The sequence below is a fragment of the Cyrtonyx montezumae genome, unplaced genomic scaffold, assembly GCF_038088225.1.
Source record: "Cyrtonyx montezumae isolate F1298 unplaced genomic scaffold, pur_monq_1.0 scaffold_4, whole genome shotgun sequence".
Lineage (NCBI taxonomy): Eukaryota > Metazoa > Chordata > Aves > Galliformes > Odontophoridae > Cyrtonyx > Cyrtonyx montezumae.
Genome location: NW_027072045.1, coordinates 13,231,381 through 13,250,690, shown reverse-complemented (window position 1 = coordinate 13,250,690; position 19,310 = coordinate 13,231,381). Strand labels below are relative to the sequence as shown.

Sequence of the window (19,310 nt, the reverse complement as noted above, 5' to 3'; positions counted from 1 at the left end):
AGGTACAAATACGCCTTGACAGGCTTAAAGGGCTTGTAACTGTTATGGTGTTAAAACTGAAAGGCATTTCCCAATTACCTGTTTCTAATATCATTTGTACCCTAAGTAACTTATTTTGGCCTGCACAACCTCTAGAAAATAGACCAACACAAGAGACAAACTAATTGATGGACCAACACAAGAGACAAACTAATTGATGGCTACTTCACCTTTTTTTGTTGCAAGCAAATAGCATTGTTGTCCTTCTTCATCCACCAAGGAAAAACCGTGGTCTGTCTGAACACAAAACACTCCACAGCACCCTGCTGTCATCAGTGTTGCTCCCATTTTACAAGAAGGAAAAGCTGAGGCACAGTAACTTACCCAAGTCTGCAGCAAAGTCTGGAATTCAACCCAGGACTCCTGCCCATGAATCCACTGCTTGAACCCAGAAGATCACCCTGAGAGTCGCAGAAGAAAAGCTTACCTGTGGCTTGCTGTCTGAGGAAAGGTTCGGACGCACGCTCCTATAACCCTTGGCAGCAAGTGAAGATGGTTGGGCATCCCCATTGGCATCAGTGTTGGGTGATGATCTCCAATCATCTAGAAAGGAAATAAAAAAACTCAGATGACAGAGGATTCCCTCCAGCTACAGAATGAGAGAAGGGAGGGCATTTTTTTCCTACAGACAAAAAGAAATACTTCCAAAAAAGTAGCAGAGGCAACAACATAAACAGCCAATGTTTGTACCTGTTTCTGTGTTTTTTGGCTCCAGACCTAAGCATTTCACAGAAAAGAGGGACAGAAGGGATGGGAGTAAAGGACAGGCATAAAGGAAAAGGAAGGGAAAAAATAAAAATAAACTGTTACATTTACAGAAAACAAGTACTGATTGGAGTAAAGAGTCGACTTACTTCATTTCACACATAAAATGCTCTCTGACTGGGCTGCCTAATTACCATAGAGACCAGCCCCAAACATGATGCCCTCCTCGTTTCTGACCTTTGTAAACACAAGGCAATTCATTCTGAGCAATGAAGAAACAATTGTTCATTGACATTCTTATTTCAGAGGCAAAAAGGCAGCCCAGCTAGCTACTTTCTAAAGCTGCAGCTTCATGTCAGAATATAGGGAATGCAGGGACTCTATATTCAGCTCTGATACAGCTGATAAAGACATTTCTTTCCCTGTCCAGCCACTACATGTGATTAACTGGGACAGAGGACTGTCAACAAACCGATCAGGTTTTGCATACTAAGTGCATGCACGTGAAGGGAATTTAAATACAAAACAATGCCACTTTACAACCAAGTCCCTGCATGCAGATGCACTGGTTTCATCATCTATTTACCCATCTCCCACTAGGCTCCTTCCCCACTGCCTGTCCTCTGCTAGTCATTTTGCTTTTAGATGCAAAAAGCTCTTCCAGCTCCACAGTGCGTTTCATAAAGTGATTGAGAGAATAAGCAAAGGAAGTATTAATGACCTCATTTCCATAGTAATGGGCTCACTGCCATTCAGGCTGTTGGAAATTTATGAAGCCATCAGCAGAGAGGTGAAAGGCAGTGGTATGGGCAAGAGCATGAAAAGAGGGAAGGTCAAGGATAAAGCAGAAGGGGAGGAGAAGACAGAGCAGAAAGTGGCACATCGGGGCTGGAATTAATGGAGTCACCCTTCCTATAACAATACATCCAGAAATTATGTGTGCTTTGCTTTCAGGACAAGTTTGACCCCCCATCCCCCTTAACAGCATCTTGCCTGTGGGAGTGCATCCTCTCTGCCAGACCCATTACACTGGCCAGGTTTATTATGCTTTGCCTGTCTCCTACAATTAAGTAATTACACTTCTGCTATTGAACGATGGCAAAGCTCTGTGGCGACACTGTCTGTCTGGGATGCCATCCCTGCTCCCTTGACAACCCAAGTGAATGCTGTGGTAGCAAGCAGCACCACCCAGCCTTTTTCTGGTTCATCTTGGCAGGGAAAAAAGGATGTGGATGGGAGTCTGCCAGGAGAGACAAAACAAACAACCGAACAGCCACCACAGTAACAACTAGATGAAAATTTCTGATACTCCTGGTGGCAAAAGGGAGCTGTAAACAAAGTTAAGTCAGTGAGATAGTGGTCGCACACAGGGAGAGAACAGGAGTCCATCTCCCTCTTTGGACATGAAGAATCGGGTCTGGTTTTTAAAAAGAGATTTCCAACTGCTATAGGACCTCAGGCTTTAAATTTTAGTTTAAAAATTAATAATGCAACAAGAAACCCATCCCAAGACCCTGAACTGACCTCACACCATGTTACTACAAGGTAAAATTTTCAAGTTAACTTTGTACCCTCTTCACTTACTTTCAGGTTTCTCAGCATCGTGAGGACATGGTGAAGAGATCTTCTGATTCTCTTCGCAGGCAGGAGATGCCCAGAGGGTCACAGCTCCTTTTCCACTGCAGACTTTAGTGGGATCTGTTTCTATAGGAAATGTACATGCACATAGAAGACATGTTGAAAGAGATGATATAAAGCTATTAGGAGACATCAGAGCTCTGTGAATTTTAGCATGGCTGCGTCTGAGTGAATCAATCTAGTAATGTTTATGTTGATGAATATTAGCTCTGGCTTTAAAGCATTGAGATTTCAAAGCAGTTTCATATTCAAGTAACTGATGAATGTAGAAACGAGTTCTGCACCAATGTAACAGAACTAAGAAAGCAGGAAAAAAAAGGATGAGTGGTTGAAACAAATTTAATGGGTCCATTTGTTATATTGAGTCTGCTCCTTGTGTAAATATTGTATCAGCAGGACACCATTACACCTGTAGCTCTCTTGTTGATGTCCCAGTGATATACAGCAGCATGATTTGTGTGCTTAAAAATGCTTTTTGTGCAGGCAAAGAAGGAAAAAGTCTTGTGCTTATTGGAGGATAAAATCTTGTAACTGTGAATATGATCTGCAAGCTGCCTCCTTGCCAGACTCCACCATTCTACGATGGTGGTGTATCTTTTTGATGTAGGAACCTAAATGCCATAACGTAGAAAGAAATTTAATAGATCATCCTGTGAACTAAATACTAGGTCACATGAGAGTCCATGCTAAGGCCTCATTCAGCACAGCTTCTGTCCAGGTTTACCCTTGAGCACTTAAGTCCATGGATTTGGGTTATTTCCTTCTGTCCCCTTATTCAGCAATAAGGAAACAGAACTTCAAGGCTGTCTTCCTGCCCTTATTTAAAATCTTTCCAGAGAGCTGTTTCCTCTAAGATATCTGTAGAAATAGTATGTCTAAAGAGACTCTTGCTTATCCAACCTACTTTCAGGGGAGAACATATCACCTCCCTCTCTTATGCACTATCTGCTACTGGCCTGCAGCTGCCATCAGACTTCTCACTTTGACCTACCTCAACAGAGGCACCTGTCCTACCATAACAATGCACAAGGAGCCTGAAGGGGATCTGAGGATGTACCATGTTGCACAGGTGACAACATGGTTATTTTTCTTAGTATTTACAGGTAAGGATCAAGTTCCCTCTGTACCAGAGGGATGCTGTTCCTCTCTGGGAGCTGTTATCATAACGACAGTTATGCCTCCAGAATGAAGGGAAGGGGCAGAAGCTGCTGCTTGCTGCCCAGATAACAGCTTGTGTTTGTGCAGATCAGCATCCGCTGGCTGATTCCAGTAAGCCACCACCCATTACATCCACACTCAAGACACTGCCTACAGACCATGACAATGTCTCAGCCAAGATTGCAAAATACTGCCACAACATAAGGAAACACCACAAGTGGCAGATGAACAAGAGCAGAAAGTGGAAAGACTCACTGCATGTCAAGAACCTGGTTCATACTAGATACCCTCAATGCTGGAATCGCCATGGTTCAAGATTTCACTTGGGCTTCAAAGACTTTAAGGCCGTCCCAAAAAGGACAGTTTCAGGTAGCAGATCCACACCTATCCAATGCTGCTTAAACATACCAACTTCACACTCACATCACACAAGAGACCATCCTTTAGGGTCACCCACAGAGCTGTTGAAATAGAAGCTGATTTCTCTGATTGAGAAGCATTTGGTATGTTTGTGTGGCTATCTCTACCCCTCCTAGAGGTTGCCTTAATGCTGCAAATTAAATAAAGGCAGAATTGATGGAAAATATTCTCTGATTCTCTGCTTATTCCACCTTTTATCCTGTACCAAGGGTAGATCTGCTACCTGAAGCTACTCTTTGTGATATAGCCCTGAAGCACTAGATGCAGAGTTGGGTTAGGACATGCTCTTGTCCAGGGTCACTCACATCCACACAAAACAACACACAGCCTCAGGAATCTACAGATCCACGTTCAAAGCAGAGCAACAGAGTTTATGCTCCGAGACTCCAGTTTCAAGAGTACTGTAACTAAAAAGCATATACACATTGTTTGGAGTTACCAGGACTGAGAGTAAAGGGTTGTCATTCTTCTACATTCTTCACCTGCATGCCTTTCACAGGCACTGCAAAGAGACAAAAACACCTAGAGCCCATAGCAGAAGTGCCTTTACTATACAGGAGGAGAAAGGTTCTGGAATTGTTCTTTGTTCTCCAAGGATTGTTGAAGTCCAACATCCAGCTCAGAAGCAGTTTTTGAGACAAATCTTATACTTAAGTCTTAGGCTGAGATTCATGAGATGTTAAAGCTCTTCATACAGGCCATATCTTAATAACATTTTTAAAGCATAGGAAAAGCACATCAGCATCTTCATGAATTAGGGCTCTAGAAGTTGTGATGTGGCTGGTTCTTTACTGCACAGCCTCTTCTTGCTCCAAGGCAAACTGAGCAAGAGGGGAAAACACCTTCAGCACTCTCTGCTAAAGCCCTCCTTAATACACACTTTGGTTCTTTCTTTTCCCTCCTCTCCTTCCTAGTCAACATTTTGATTCCCAGTCATTACATAGCCATGCAAGAGAAAACGTTTTTCCCGATCATTTTGGCAAAAATAAACAGTGAACCTGGAACAGAGTGAGTGCACTCAACCTGGCACAGAATTAACAGAGATGGCTCCAAATGCTCTAATACAACAGAGCACATGCCATGCATTGCACTCTGACATACCTCGCTTCTGAATTAGGGATACATGAAATCATAAGAGCGGAAAAACTCTAAGTGCTCTGTGCCTGACTCCTCTTGTGTGCTCTATTCAGATGCACAGGTTTGGGTGGCAGAACACTTAATGATACAGGAGAGCACTGGGACTGACACCTCTGCAGTGACAGAGGAGAGATGTACATCAAGACACAGAGAACCTTCCCTACTAAATCAGTTTATTTTCATACAGCTTATTCCAAATGTAAGCCAAATCAAAACAACAGGAATCACTGAAAAATGTTCCCAACTCAATACAATCAGAACACTTTGAAAAGAGTTGAAAATAAAATTGACAACGACAAATGCCCTCACAATTCAAGTCAAAAGAAAGAAAACAAAGATCCAAATTTCTCATTAGAGGGATCCAGCAGATGGTACCAAACACAACAACATAAGCTCCTTACTTAGTGCTCATGTGTGACACATCAGAAGAGACGAGCAGTATCAGCTAGCCTGGAACGACTGTCCAAATCCAGCAAAGTACAAAAATAATCTTGAACTTCTAGCAGGAAAACATGTTAGGGGGAGGGGGTAACAGAGAGCCTGACATCCTTATTTATCCATATAAAGTTTCTCCAATGTCAGTTTATGCACTGAAAAACAAAACCATTCCACAGATGTTGAACTATGACTGAACCTGTAAAATACCACCTCTGATGTCTATTTACTTTCATAAAGACTAAAGATACGGAGGAAGCATTCTCCATTTCATCAGGAGCTTGGTTCAAAATGAGGCTGTAATAACAGCATCATTCATAACCAAGCATCAGTAGAAGAGCTTACAACGATCCCAGATTCAAGTAGACACAATTATGACTGCAGAGAACAGCATAATTGAGAACAGTGCACTGCGCCATCAGAAGCTAACTTTATTACTTACTGATGAAATCTACAGCTCTGGAAACAGTGAGAAGGATGAAGCTGAAAGCTAGCCAAAGCATGTGGGTGAAGCGGAGAGAAAAAGGAAAAAAAAAAGAGAGAGAGAGAGAGAGAAAGAATGATGGCAACTAATGCACAGCGGGGGAGTAAGAAAAAGATACCTGTAGGCAGCACTAGGTGAGGAGAACTTTTCACTTTCTTCACAGGGATTATTGTAACGGCAGAAATAGAGCGTGTGTATAAAGGGACGTCAACAGCTGCAAACACAAAAGTTTAAATGGCACATCCAAAAGGGAAGAACAGAGTTTGGAAGCATGCCACTAAATTTTCTAATGTACTCAGAGACACAATAGCAGGAAATTTCAAATACAAAAGCAGTCCAGAGAGCAGTGATGCAACCACTAAAAATATCCCTGCGCTCGTCCTAATCCAGGATACGTCCGCTTTACACAGTGTACAGAACTTCTTACTGAGTCAACCAACTGCTGACTGTCACTATGCTGCAAGGGTAACAAACCTGGAAGCATTAGTTTTCAGAAGCCATCAAAAATTTTTTAGTGTGATCATTCAGCTGAGATACACTACATGCAAAAATAAAAATGTTAAGTCAGCATTACAGTGGCTCAGTTAAAATGGAAAAAAAAAACAAAAAAAAAAGACAGGTTCAGAGAGAAACACCAAAAACTACCCATACTACAAGAATTGTGGATTTTAGGGCACATTTTATAAGTTCAGCAACAAAATAGTGCAGAAATACGAAATCCTCCTGAAAAGGAGTTCCACAATAAAGTGTAGCATCAAATATCTGATCCAGAAAAAAAGACATCTATCAAAGCAGTAAAGGAAAGATTTCCCCTGCACTCCATCACTTAGCATAGTAGTTTTATAGTGTACATATAGTGAAAGTAACACAGGAGAAAATCACAGAATTTTGCACTGTGCAAAATTCTAGCAACGGTTACAAAACTCTCTGATAGTGTTGTTACCTTCCCTTCCAATTCTTTATTGCTTCTAATGGGGAACTCTATTACAGATGGAGGAAAAAAAAATGAAACTACATATAGGTGACACTCAATAGGTTCTGCCAAGGTTAACACCCTGCAGTCACAGCTCCACTACAGTAACACAAGTTGTGCTGTTGATTTCTGTAGAGTCAAGATTTTTTCCCTTAGAACCTATTAGATTTCTGCATGTACTAGCTGGAAAGCAGCAAGTGTCCTCCTCATTCCACCTCCTTCAGGTCTGATAAAATCAGGATCAAGAGGAGCCACATTTCTAACACTTCTCATACCACCTCTGAGCACTGGATGAGAGTAAAGGTGGTGCAAATCAGGGCACCGTGCACATGATCTACCACCTGGTGGCAGATCCTTCTGGCCCTATGCAGAACGGGGAAGCAAAGACTTCTATCTGGCAAATGGCTCTCAAGCATGAGAATAGGGACAGAGCTCAACATGGTTTTGTTGTTGTTGTTGTTTGGTTTTGTTTTCAAATCACAGATAAAATTGTTGATTTTTTAAGTTTGATTACATGGATTGAAATCCATTTGTATTAGAGGAACCCAAATCTAACCTTGTTCTCCACACATCTCCCTAAGCAAATACAATAGATACAATAGATACCAACACCAAAGAGTCTGCAGCTTAGGAAACAAATCAAATGCTGTTCTGCCCTGCAACCAACTGAATTGAGCCACCCACAACTTAGTCAAAATACTAACCACTACAGAAAGGCATCAAAAGAAAATAAAGGAAATGAACCCTGCAGGCAACCAACCCATACAAGCACACGCTTCCAAAATGCACATCATCGCTATATAATACTGAATGCTATTTTATGCTTCAAACCTGTCAGTGTTCAGATAAATTGGGGCTTAAAACCCTTGTTGCTAATGGCACATTTCTTTATTATATAAGCAGTTTCAGCTTTTTTATTCTGGCTCAAACCTTCAACTCCCACTGAGGTTAACAGGGTTCACACACAGGCACCCATAAAGTCCGTGCTGTTCAAACACATCAAGACACTGATTCACAGGTGCTCACAAGTCCTAGAAGTAGTGCACAGCTTTCTTCAAAACAGCACAGAATATACACAAAGATGCAAATACAGCCTGCCACTTTTTGTTGCTCAAGAGACAAAGAACACTTGTTCAGCTAAAAACTGCTGCTGCTGGCATGCTGCAGCACAAGGCCTTTCTTGTATCAGTCGCCAGGCAAACTAAATTTGGAAGTGCTGCTGCGGTGCCCAGGGAAACCAACCACATTACTTAGCTGACATGCAGGGGGAGCTGCAGAGGTGGCTCTGAAGCTCTGGACCCACCTTTTTCTTGTCCATTGCTGCTCAGCCCATTGACAACAGTTTTTGCAACATCAACTTCTTCCCGTTCTGCAAGAGAAACAAAGAAGCAGATTACTCCAAGGCATTTGCTACTGAACTTCGCATCTGAATACAAGGACATGACATAGGTCAGCGCTATTTGATTCTGAGATAGGAAGTGTTTCTACCATTTCAGGAGATGTTGCTTTGACACAAATCTCAGTGTATCTGTCTTTGTAACTACTGACAAATGTTTACAACATCACCTTAAAGCACTTTATTCCAATGCTTTAGGAACAAGGAAGTTTTAACAACTTTAAAGACAAATTCCCAGCTCGTGCTTTGGGTTAGTCTTCTAGTATTCTTCTGTACTGCCTCCAGATGGTTCTATTTTTCCTCAATATATGGTGCTAAAAACTGGACACAAGACTCCAGCTGCGACATGAGAAAGGGCTAAAATTGAGTGGGAATATAATTCCATGGGTCCTACATATGGTACTTCAGCATAGTATCTGCTTTAATCACTTCAATCTGACTTAGCTTATTATCCAGACAAACCCAGCAGTCATCCTTTCCCCAACTATCTCCATTTCCTTTTTCTTCATTTTTCTTTGAGCAGGTAATTTTTCCTATCCAGATGGCAAACTTTACACTCACCTCTATTAAAATATATTCAAGTCTTTCAGATTCATTCCAGGCTACAAGAAGCTAAAATGACCAACTTTGGCTCAAGATGTAGGTGGTTGTTAGAGCCTTATAGGCCAATTCAAAACAACAAAAGTCTAGACAGGACACTATTACACTCCTTCTCCAAAAGTTAGATTCCCTGAGCCTTTACTCAGAGCACCTATGAAGAGAAGCTGAGGGAGTCGGTGTTGTTCAGTCTGGAGAAGAGATGGTTCCAGGGAGATCTTATAGCACTTAAAGGGAGATGAGAAAATCTGGGGAAGTGATAGGAGTGATAGGACAGAGAGTAATGATTCTGAACTAAAAGGGGGATAGATTTAGGATGGGTATTAGGAAGAAATTCTTCCCTATGAGGGTGGTGAGGCACTGGACCAAGCTGCTGGGTTCAGTCTGTGGAGGAGTTCAAGGCCAGCTGGATGAAGTTCTGAGCAGCCTAGTGTAGTAGGAGGTGTTCCTGCTGATGGCAGAGCTGTTCAAGGGATTTTTTAGGCCCCTTCCAACCCAAACCATTCTGTGATGCCCAAGCTTTGCCTGAGAACCAGGATTCAAAGAGTCAAAAAAAAAAAAAAAAAGAAAGAAAGAAAAGAAAGGGATCACAAACTATCAGGGATAAGTCTAGCAACAGTAAGGTAGGTTTAGTGAGGGCAAGCAGAAAATAACACAGACTTACCAGAGCTCATCGTGGTGGAAGGAATTGCCTTTTTTACTTCTGGATTTTGTTTATCTCTGTTTAAAGTGAAAGGCAGAGTGGTTATTTTGTTTAACATCTGCTCTGACAACAGTGTATGTAATGCTGAACAGTCATCACAAAAGTCAAGGTAAGAACTGCAGTCTCCTCAAGAAATTGAGTTTCAAAATCAAGATGTATTTATTATGTCAGTCAGCAGATTAAAGAGTATTTCCACATAATACTGGTACTACTTTCCAACCTTAAGATCATACTGAATAAAGTATGAGAGTTTCTATACAGCAAAATAAAAATCCAGATAGCTTCTAATATATGAAAAGTGCATCAACTATGATTTAAAAAAAAATCTTAGGGAGACCATTTTTAAGCTAAAATTCTCAGCCTAGATCACTGCCATATTTCAAGGTAATCTGTTACTCCTACCAACGTCAGCCTCTCTGGTGGAATATATTAGAATGCAGAATAAATATTTGTAGAAATGTATATTAACTTCTACACCAAGCATTTCCAGTTCTGTTCCCAGTATCTTCAGGAAGAGACTGCAAGAGATGAATCTTAAAATTAGAAGCTTTAATGCTCCTGGGATCAAAGTTGCAAAGAATGAAGTTACCTATCTGAGATAAAAACTCTCTGATTACAAACAGAGATGAAAAAAGTCAATTTTCACAGTCATGGGAAACTACAAGGGACAACTGTAGAGCCTATTCCTGGTCCAGACTTCATACCTACAAACATTTTTCAATGTCAATGCAGATGTTGGTCTGAAAAGACGAAGAGCAGCATTTCTGCAAAACAGTCTATGTTTGCCAGGACTTCTTTATACACCAGAGGTCAAGGTTGAATTAAAAACCCTTTAACTTTGTGTCTCATTCTCCCTCCCACTTCCTCCCAAAAATATAGTACTAAATAGAGCAAGAGTGAGTCCAGATAACTAAATGCTTTCCAGGGCACGGGTAGGAATAGGTATCACAAGCTGTGCAATTGTGCATAAACAAACACCCTAATCAAAAAGGATACAACACCTTCCCCTCTTCCAACTTGCTCAGAGAAACAAGAAGCCAGAGAAGTCAATAGTTGTTTTCATGTTACAAGAATTAAAGAATTAGTGGGACAATCCAAGAGGTAAAGATTGTCTTCAGGGAGTTGAATTTGCTCTGCTGCCTGAAGCATCCCCATCCTCAAGCAACATTCATTCCATACCAATCAGAATATAATGAGCATGTTCAACAGACTGTCAAAAGGAAAGTAAAGAAAATGAAGCCAGCAAATATAGTAACAGATGTCTGTAAAAGTGGCTAATATCTGGGCTTTCAGGCATGTCACAATACAACAGCTGCCAACAGTTAGTTATTTTATTCATTAAAATACTCACGCAAGATATTACACTGTGGGCCAGTGAAGGCTCAGCAGGACACACCCTAAATCCAAACTGATCCCAGCAAAAGAGCAGGGGGTGCAAACTAAAGCTACTCAACAAAAGCCTTAACAGAGCCGAAAGGCCTGCCAACACAGCACCCACTTTTTATTTCTACCATTTCATATTAGAAGCAAGGGCCCCAAAATAGTAAAGGTTGACACAGCCTAAGAATTTGGCCAGATGTATTGATTAATAATGCTCCTTCTGATCTCAGTAAGTTTCAGTTACAGAAAGTAATTACCTTAGTTTAGGTAAAGGAGAAATAGATGAGTTAAAATTACAGATCATCAAGGCAAAGGAAGAAGCATTATCACATTTTCTAGGTAAAGGAAACTATTGTCAATTAAACTTACTAGAAAAATAGAAATCTCTCCATAGGGCAGAGAGAAAACTAAAAGAAGGGCAGTGCTGCAGTTAAGCCTCAATTCAGCTTTAGGAATAAAAACATTTTGAAGCTGAGGTGTCTGCTAGTACCAAAGAAGTACTAGGTGAGCACTGGCCCTCTCCTTGGAATTTGTACTAGTCTACATGACGTTTTCTCTCCACAAAGTGGTTGCATGTCTTCCTTTGCTATACAAGACTTACAAAAGGCCCAACAGATTTCAGCATGCTACCTTTTCTGGACAGGATACACTAAGCTCACACTTGGGTAAAGGCCAGGTCCTCAGCAATACAGCGGTAGAGCTCATTACACAGCAGCAGTATCTGAGCAAGTACATTTCTGACCCCATGTCCCTTCTCCACTTAGAATAAGTGATATCACAACTGCCAGAAAATTCTTGATTTCAGTGGTTTCTTTTTGATCTCGGAATCCTGACACTGTTTGCAGTGTAAAGCACTTGGTTCACTGTGTTAAGAAAGGCATTCAGCAAAAAAAATGCACACAAATAAAGCTCAATTATTTGGCCTTAAAAGAACAAATTACTTCTTCAGAAGAAGCGATTTGAGATCAAAAACACAGTAGTAATTAAAGGAATAAGTTTCCTAAATTAAATGAAGGTGATGTGCAAACTCATTAGAACTAGATCTAGAAAAATGACTTTGCCCATATCCCCACACCTAGTAGCAGTTACAGAATCCAATTAAAACAACAAGCATTCAGCATTCACTAACCGTGAAACTAACAGGTATTATTCAACCACCCATGAACATATACTTAATGCAGGTTCCCATAAAAAGAGTGGGCTTGGAGTGCTGGGGGTTTGCATAAGCAGTCCAGAGCACTTGAACTACTATAGCTCTGGAGGTTCCATTTTAAAGTTGATTTAGGTCATCTGAGGATCTGCGTGCAGATTCACTGCATCCTGGTGAAAGAAACTGCTGCTTACATTGAGGAAATTACAGAATATGTCTGAAGTTGAGAGCACGCCTCAGTGTCTCTTGCACCCTGTTTCCCATAGGCTTAATCTAAACCATTCATTGAAGTCCTGTTATTCTCGTGTTTTATGGAGTAGTCTAATCCGCTCTCAGGGCCAGACTGTTCAGTCCAGCAGCACACCTGACTCCATGGCCAGGTGCCCTCTGCATTGCCCTCTTTAACATTTGGGAACAAACATGCCTGTCTGCGTCTGGCGGAGCATCCTCGAGCAGAGCAGCCCCACCAGGTTGGCCAGAGAGGATGCACATGGGCTGCAGAGGCAAGTGGATCTGGGAACATTTGCTGCTCTCAGTTCCTCCAGAAAGCTTCCTGTAGAAACAGTCACACGGATCCTACAGCCATATGCAGAACCACACTTCAGGACCGAATCTTTCAAAGGAATCTAGGTTGCATCCCTTGTGCCAGTCTGAAAAATAGTACCACCAGATCAGGCAGAACAAAAACCAGCCTCTCACACAAAACCACTGTACCATCTCCTTTAGCTCCCTGCTGTAAGCAGCAGACCACTGTCTCCTTGCCAGGCTTGAATTTATGTCTTTCCTGAAATGTGACAGACATAGCAACAAAGCTGCAGACATTCAAAACACAATGAAGGGTGATGAATTCCTAAGGCCATAAGCAAGCAACTGTAATGCTGAAGATGCCAATGCCTGTATGTAACATCCACCAGCTCCGTACCTCTAGTCGGGCACTCAGCGCTCCTTCCTTCCACAAACCCCCAGCACATCTCTCTCAGGGCGACAGCTCCTTCCCTACTTGGTGTGGAAACGGAGCACAGCGGATTTAGAGCCCTATTTAGGAGGAATGCAGATAAGTAGTGCCTACTGCTGCACAGCATGTCTCTGGATTATCTCACATGCTCTAAGCATTCAAGTGCTCCCCCTGCAATGGCTGGGGTAACAAACAGCTCATTAATTGTCCCAAGTAAGGATGCATGTTCTGCAGTCAACAGTATCTCTGCCGGGCGTTGTGGGTGGTGGTTATTTTTAGTGGTCTAACGTACGTGTGGGGAAAAGTCATTTCCTCTGGTTCCTTCTCTTGCTGTTACTGATAACTCTGATGACTTGTTTAGAATTTAAGAGCAATTACCAACCATAAGCATTCAAAACTCATCAGGCAGGCCTTAAATTCATCACTCAGATTCCTGCTTTAGCTTCTCAGTTTTGAGCTCTCTCGTTTGCAAAAGTTTTTCTTCACACACAAGAGCTTTGAGTGTTTTGTAGTAGCATTTAAATGAAAAATCAATTTCTTGTTTATATAATTATAGCCTAGCAATTCAGGCTTTTAGAAGAAAATTGGAGATTTTCAGATTTAAGAGAGGACGAGCACTTACAAATGCTATTTTTCACTTGATCAGCCCTTGTACATCACTGCTGGCACCCACTTGTTTAGTCCCTGGCTCAGCCCCTCTCTCAGTACCACCAGTGTTCCTGCCCCAGATGCTTTGCTCAGCCAGCTGTGCTGGCACCATGTGGTCCCAGAGCTGGACAGGGTGCAAAGGGCTGCACTGCTGCCAGTGTCTGCTACTACAAGGTTCCTCTGCTTAAAGCAAGCCACTGGAAAACACAGCTCTGCTGTGCTTCTCATGCTGTACCACATAAAAGCAGGCAAGAGAAAGTAACTTGGGAATATAGGAGACAGAGCTGCTGGTTAACCCAGTCAATTTTCTCTCTCTCCAAATACAGTTCTCTCTCCAAACATCATTACTCTCTTATTCTGAAATACTGAGAGAAATACGTTGCCTGTCAGTTTTACTTTAAGGGTTAAAGGACATCCTGTTATTCCATCAGAAAACACAATGCTCCAAAGAAAGAATAAATGTCATGAAAGGACTGTGAAGAGTCCTACCAGCTCCAAACAGCCACCTCCCCATGCACTTCAGCGAGAGTTCAGACACTGCCAAGCAGTGAAGGCTCATCTAAATCCAACAAATGGCAGCATTGCACACAAGCTGGAATAGCATGTTCTGATAAATAATTGAGCTTACAGCTGACGGAATAAACAAACATAGCAGATTACACATGCAGTATTGTTGTCTTTTTTTATTTTTTTAAATATAGTACATGTTTGCTTTCTTCCTAATGGGTATCTGGGGTATGTGTGCCAGTCCAGGTACAACTTAATAGGAATGTTCCAGTCTGTCAAATAAGAAATGTAAACCAGGAGATATGACTTTAAGAGCTCAGAAATGCCTTCAGAATGAAGTTATCCTTCAGTCACCAACTTCAGAGTAAACAACGCTTACCAGCAACCTGAGTTAACACAGTTCAAGGTCACCGCTTTTAAACACTGCCAAGAAGGATCTGTGGGGTCATCAAGCCTACTCCCATGCTATTGCAGCAGCTGTGTCATACAATCCTGGGCAGGAACATTTCAAGCCCCAGCTTGAAACTGGTAAGTTTTCCTGTCTCCACAGCTCCTCCTTGAAGCCAACTCCTTCCTTCTTATGGGTAGAACATCGTTTCTGACTTGCAGCCTAAATTTAATTGATGAACAGATAGCACCAAACTGTTTTGCACCAACATCATTTTTCTGTTTAAGTAGCACTTGTGCTCCCCCATCCACTCATTTTCAGAAAGCTATCACACCTCTGAGTCTTCATTTGCAAACCTGTAAACATTTCCAAAGCCATTGGTCTACATGCTACCATTTATTTCTAAAATCCAGCAAACAAACAGCACATTTTTATGGCTGAACATCCAAAGCCTTAACTCTACTCAGTGTCACAGAATCAGAGAGCAAAGCCTGAAGGTGAGATGCCCTAGAGCTGAAAAGCAAGGTTTAAAAGGCAAAGCAACTGCTCTGATCTGTTCTAACTCTGGTCTGTATTTGAGAAATAATTCTATGGTCAGTGGAAGTTCAGACAATGATTTGATATCTACAGGGATTTCCCAGGTGAAGAAACAGACTAGAATACTGATATCATCCACTGAGCCCTTGTGATGATGACTTACATCTGTAGGGTCGTGGGACTGAAGGTGTCTCCTGCTCGAGCCATCAGCCTCCTGCTCTATCAAAGGCACAGGGCTGGGAAAGCAGCAGCTCAGCACTGGGCTTGCAGGAGAGTAACTATGTATGCAGTGTTTCCCTGCTTCCCTCAGGATGAGTTAATTACTCTTATCAGTAGCTTCCAGTCAAAAAATAGACAACAGATTTTTAAGTGCACTGTAACTGGGCTTTGACTTCCTCCTGAGTCTGTTGTGGCCACTCTCTACTCCTTGTATCTGATAGCTGAGATCATGGTGACATTTGCTGTGCCCCATGTACCATGTGTCTGCTAAAGAAACAAATGCCTCTGTGTGACACCTATACACCCAAGCAGCTCACATTGTAAAGGTTCAGAAAAATCTATAGAGTATTTTGAATAAAATGCTATATTCAGTCACAGCATCTGAGAGTGTTAGTAGTGCCGACCCCCACCCAGATTTATCAGCAATACTTATGCTAACACCTCACACATAGAAACACGCTACAGAAAAGCCACTGCACAGCCTGTGCAAGGTGATTCCCAGGGCACAGCTCTCAGACTGCAGCTCTGGAAGGAAAGCAGTATGTGATTTAGCAGCCCATCACTACCTGGGACAATTCAGGACACTTAACTGAGACTTACATTAGAATTCAAGCAGGACACACATAACTACTGAAATTGTCATTTACTTACAGTTAATGAGGGGCAGCCAATTCAACACTGCCAGATTTATCTTTCTGCAGATTTACCTTTTTGGGGCAAACTTTAGCAATTGCACCTAGCCTAGAGGATACTGGTTTTATACTTCAAGTGGAAGGAGCAGAAGATAAATTCAGTTCAAGCTGTTCTGAGACTATCTGTATCATCCATACAGCTGGGATGCTCTGTGTGCTGCACTCAGCTTCATACACCCCTGACACGGGGGCCACTTGTGTCTGCAGAAGAATTGTTGTAAATTAACAGACCCAAATTCCAGAAGCCCTAATTATGTATAACAATGGATCCATTCAGCTGACCACAGGATTGAGGGACATGCACAAACACTACATTGCATTTAATACAGTGAATGGCATCCTGTAAATACAATCAATTAGATCATCTAAACAACAACCAGCAGCTTCTCTTGTGTGATTTTGTATAGAACAGACTACAAAGGCTGTCTTCACTGCTGTCATACACTTCAGATAGTGAAGTAGTAAATAAGTGGAAGTTTCATTAAGTAGAAGTACTAATTAGAGACTGACTGGTGTCACAAAGTTCAGATCCCAATTAACCTAATTTTTGCAAACCACTGGTAAAGGAAAGATTCTTGTGCACCTCTGACATTGTAAAGAAATACCTTAATACTACACATCCCGAGATTCCTAGTTCTGCAAAGCAAAGGAATCATTCTGATACTGAATTATCACTCTGGCAATGTTATCAGACAATTGTTAATCACGACCTCTCTTAGCAGTAGCTGTTTTCAAGTTCTTTACAAACACTCACTAAGCAACACTTGGCATAGAGATGGAAGATTCAAGCCTCTGTTCTATGCATCATCTGAATTTAACCGAGCCAGCACAGCGTAAACAAGATGCGTATATGTCAATCTTCCAGTGTTTTATGATGTCATCAGAATAAGCCAAGCCATTTCAAAAACTGTTCTCATTATACACACAACTGCAATGACCTCCAGGAGATCACAGAAAAAGTGAAGTCTAGCCAATGTACAAAAGGAGCCAAGCATACTCTTCTTCCAACACACCTCTGAAAAGCCTGAGGATGCATGAGGAAGTTGGACATGGTCATTCTCCTTAGAATTTGGCTACACTAGAAAAATTTCCCTGGAACCAATTAATCTACCTGAATATCAGGTACAAAAAGGCTTCAGCTAAACCCAGAAGGCTGGTTGCTGTCACAAGTATCATAACACTCTCGAGAAAACTGAACTCCTGGGCTAACAATGGTCTGACATTTGAAGTGTCTCCAGAAATAGCAGAATGCCAAACTTCAGAAACCAAATCTCATCTTCGCTTCCCTCTGACTCCTTGAGGCGCAGGTGACATATTGCTGAGAACTCCACAGCCACTCTCCTCACTTCCATTTTAGCAATAGTGTTGGACTCAGCTCTTAGGAATTACTCTCAACCACTCCTTTCCATAAAATTAGTCAGATGCAGTAATTTGGGTATGGAAGCTAGGACCTGCTCAATTCCTTTATCCAGGACACAAACTCATGTAATGACCATTCCAGATATTTCCTCCCTTCTCAAGCAGCAACTGGAAATACTTACCCATGTGAAAGAAACAATTTCAAAGTCAGTGCGTGGAACCCAGCAGACCTACCCACTCACTGCACATGAGCAGGTGCCAACGCCATGTAAAGCCCTGGGAGATCAGTTCACAGCCAGCTCCAGGAGGGCTAGCTTTGACTAACTAGGAAAAAAACACAGCAGTGTTCTTACCTTGATTCAGACTTTTCAGTTAATGGTGCCATGTTCTTAGCCCTTTTATTTCAATCCCATAAGAGGATAAGAGTTAAGGAAGCCTTTCACTGTCGTGCCCAGTCACTTGGCTGCTGAAGTGTACCGAGAAATTTGTGGAAACCTCTCTCTCTCCCTGGCACCCTTAAATACTTTGCTCCACCTCCTCCTGTGCTTTTATTAGCCAGTGGGTTCTTAGTCATACTATGCTGTCACTAGGCTTGCTCATGATCAGCCACCCCCACCCAGCCTGCCTGTCACTCGCCTGCCACTGTCATCAGGAGAGATACTGGCTCTTCCAGCATCTCTGGAGCTGGGAAAGGGAGAGAAAGTTGGGCAATGACACTGTGGTAGCAGAGAGATGGGATGCAATACAGAAGGGAAGCGACAAGCAGGCCTTGTAGAAATACTTGATTAAAGCATAGGGGAAATACTTGAAAAATAACTTTTTCCTCTTTCTTTTCAATAACCTTAGAGTATCTGCCTATCAAAGGAAGAATGTTTTCATTAGCAGTAGACATGGTAGATCCTATTTCAATGGTTAGGAGCTGAAGGGTCACAGCCTAAGTTTATGCACTTGACAGCTGAGATTCCTCACAAATCCTCATGTGACACACAGAGAAACTAAGCACTTTCATGATTACAAGATGTTATATGATGCTCACACCATGGGTAACATAGCATGCATGAAGGGACCTTTTAAGCCACAAGCCATACTACAACACTCCAAGTCAGAGCACTCCCACCATTGCACAGCCTCACATGAGTGGAAGTGCTGCATTCAAGATGGCAAGGGGCCTGGTCTGCTGCAGCCTGTTTCTGAATTGTGATGCCTCAAGTATGCAAGTACAGGCACTGATCTGCTGCCAAACTGGGGGACTGAAAAAGGGTACCGAAAATCATTGCAAGGCAAGCATATCCTAGCACGCAAGGCCCAGAAAGCAACACAGATGGCCAGAGCTGCTGACTGCAGAAGGGCACAGTGAAGGTTACTACGTGGGTCAACACTTACTGTAACGTCAGACTCTTAGTAAAACATTAGCAAAGGACAGAACAAAGGTCTCCTAATACCACATATGTAAATACATACCAGTGCACTGTGAAATTCTGATGGAGGTTCTGGTTTGTGGCAAGACCCGCTTTTTTATTTCCTGACCAATATACATTCAGCATTCCAAGATTTCTCTCTCATCAAATGAAGATTTTAACTGTTGGCCAATAAAGGCACAACCTTGACTTGATACACTGGCCAAAGGGGGCCAGAAGTGGCTGCATAATTCTGCTTCAAGACCACCAGTCCCTATACCTAAATGTGGATACATAGTTTGCATCTCATTACAGTAAACAAAGGGTTTGCATGCCCACATTTAAAGACTACTTTTGCAGAGAGCTCAGATTTGGAGTTTTGGATTTTTCTAC

The 19,310-nt window shown here is 42.0% G+C and overlaps 1 protein-coding gene across 36 annotated transcripts in view; it reads right to left on the bottom strand.

Moving 5' to 3' along the window:
- SORBS1 (sorbin and SH3 domain containing 1) overlaps positions 1-19,310 on the bottom strand; it is a 160,447-nt gene that overhangs the window by 56,144 nt on the left and 84,993 nt on the right. For 3 of the 36 annotated variants that reach the window (XM_065746220.1, XM_065746227.1, XM_065746232.1), the window contains exons 1-6: positions 17,874-18,011; positions 9,647-9,702; positions 8,293-8,358; positions 6,135-6,230; positions 2,329-2,448; positions 467-582 (exon numbers count right to left, since the gene is read on the bottom strand). In XM_065746220.1, coding sequence (XP_065602292.1) covers positions 467-582; positions 2,329-2,448; positions 6,135-6,230; positions 8,293-8,358; positions 9,647-9,702; positions 17,874-17,905 — 486 coding nt within the window. In that variant the 5' untranslated portion in view covers positions 17,906-18,011. Of the gene's footprint in view, positions 1-466; positions 583-2,328; positions 2,449-6,134; positions 6,231-8,292; positions 8,359-9,646; positions 9,703-17,873; positions 18,014-19,310 lie in introns of those variants that run through there. The other 33 variants (XM_065746222.1, XM_065746221.1, XM_065746233.1 and 30 more) reach the window with 21 other exon arrangements.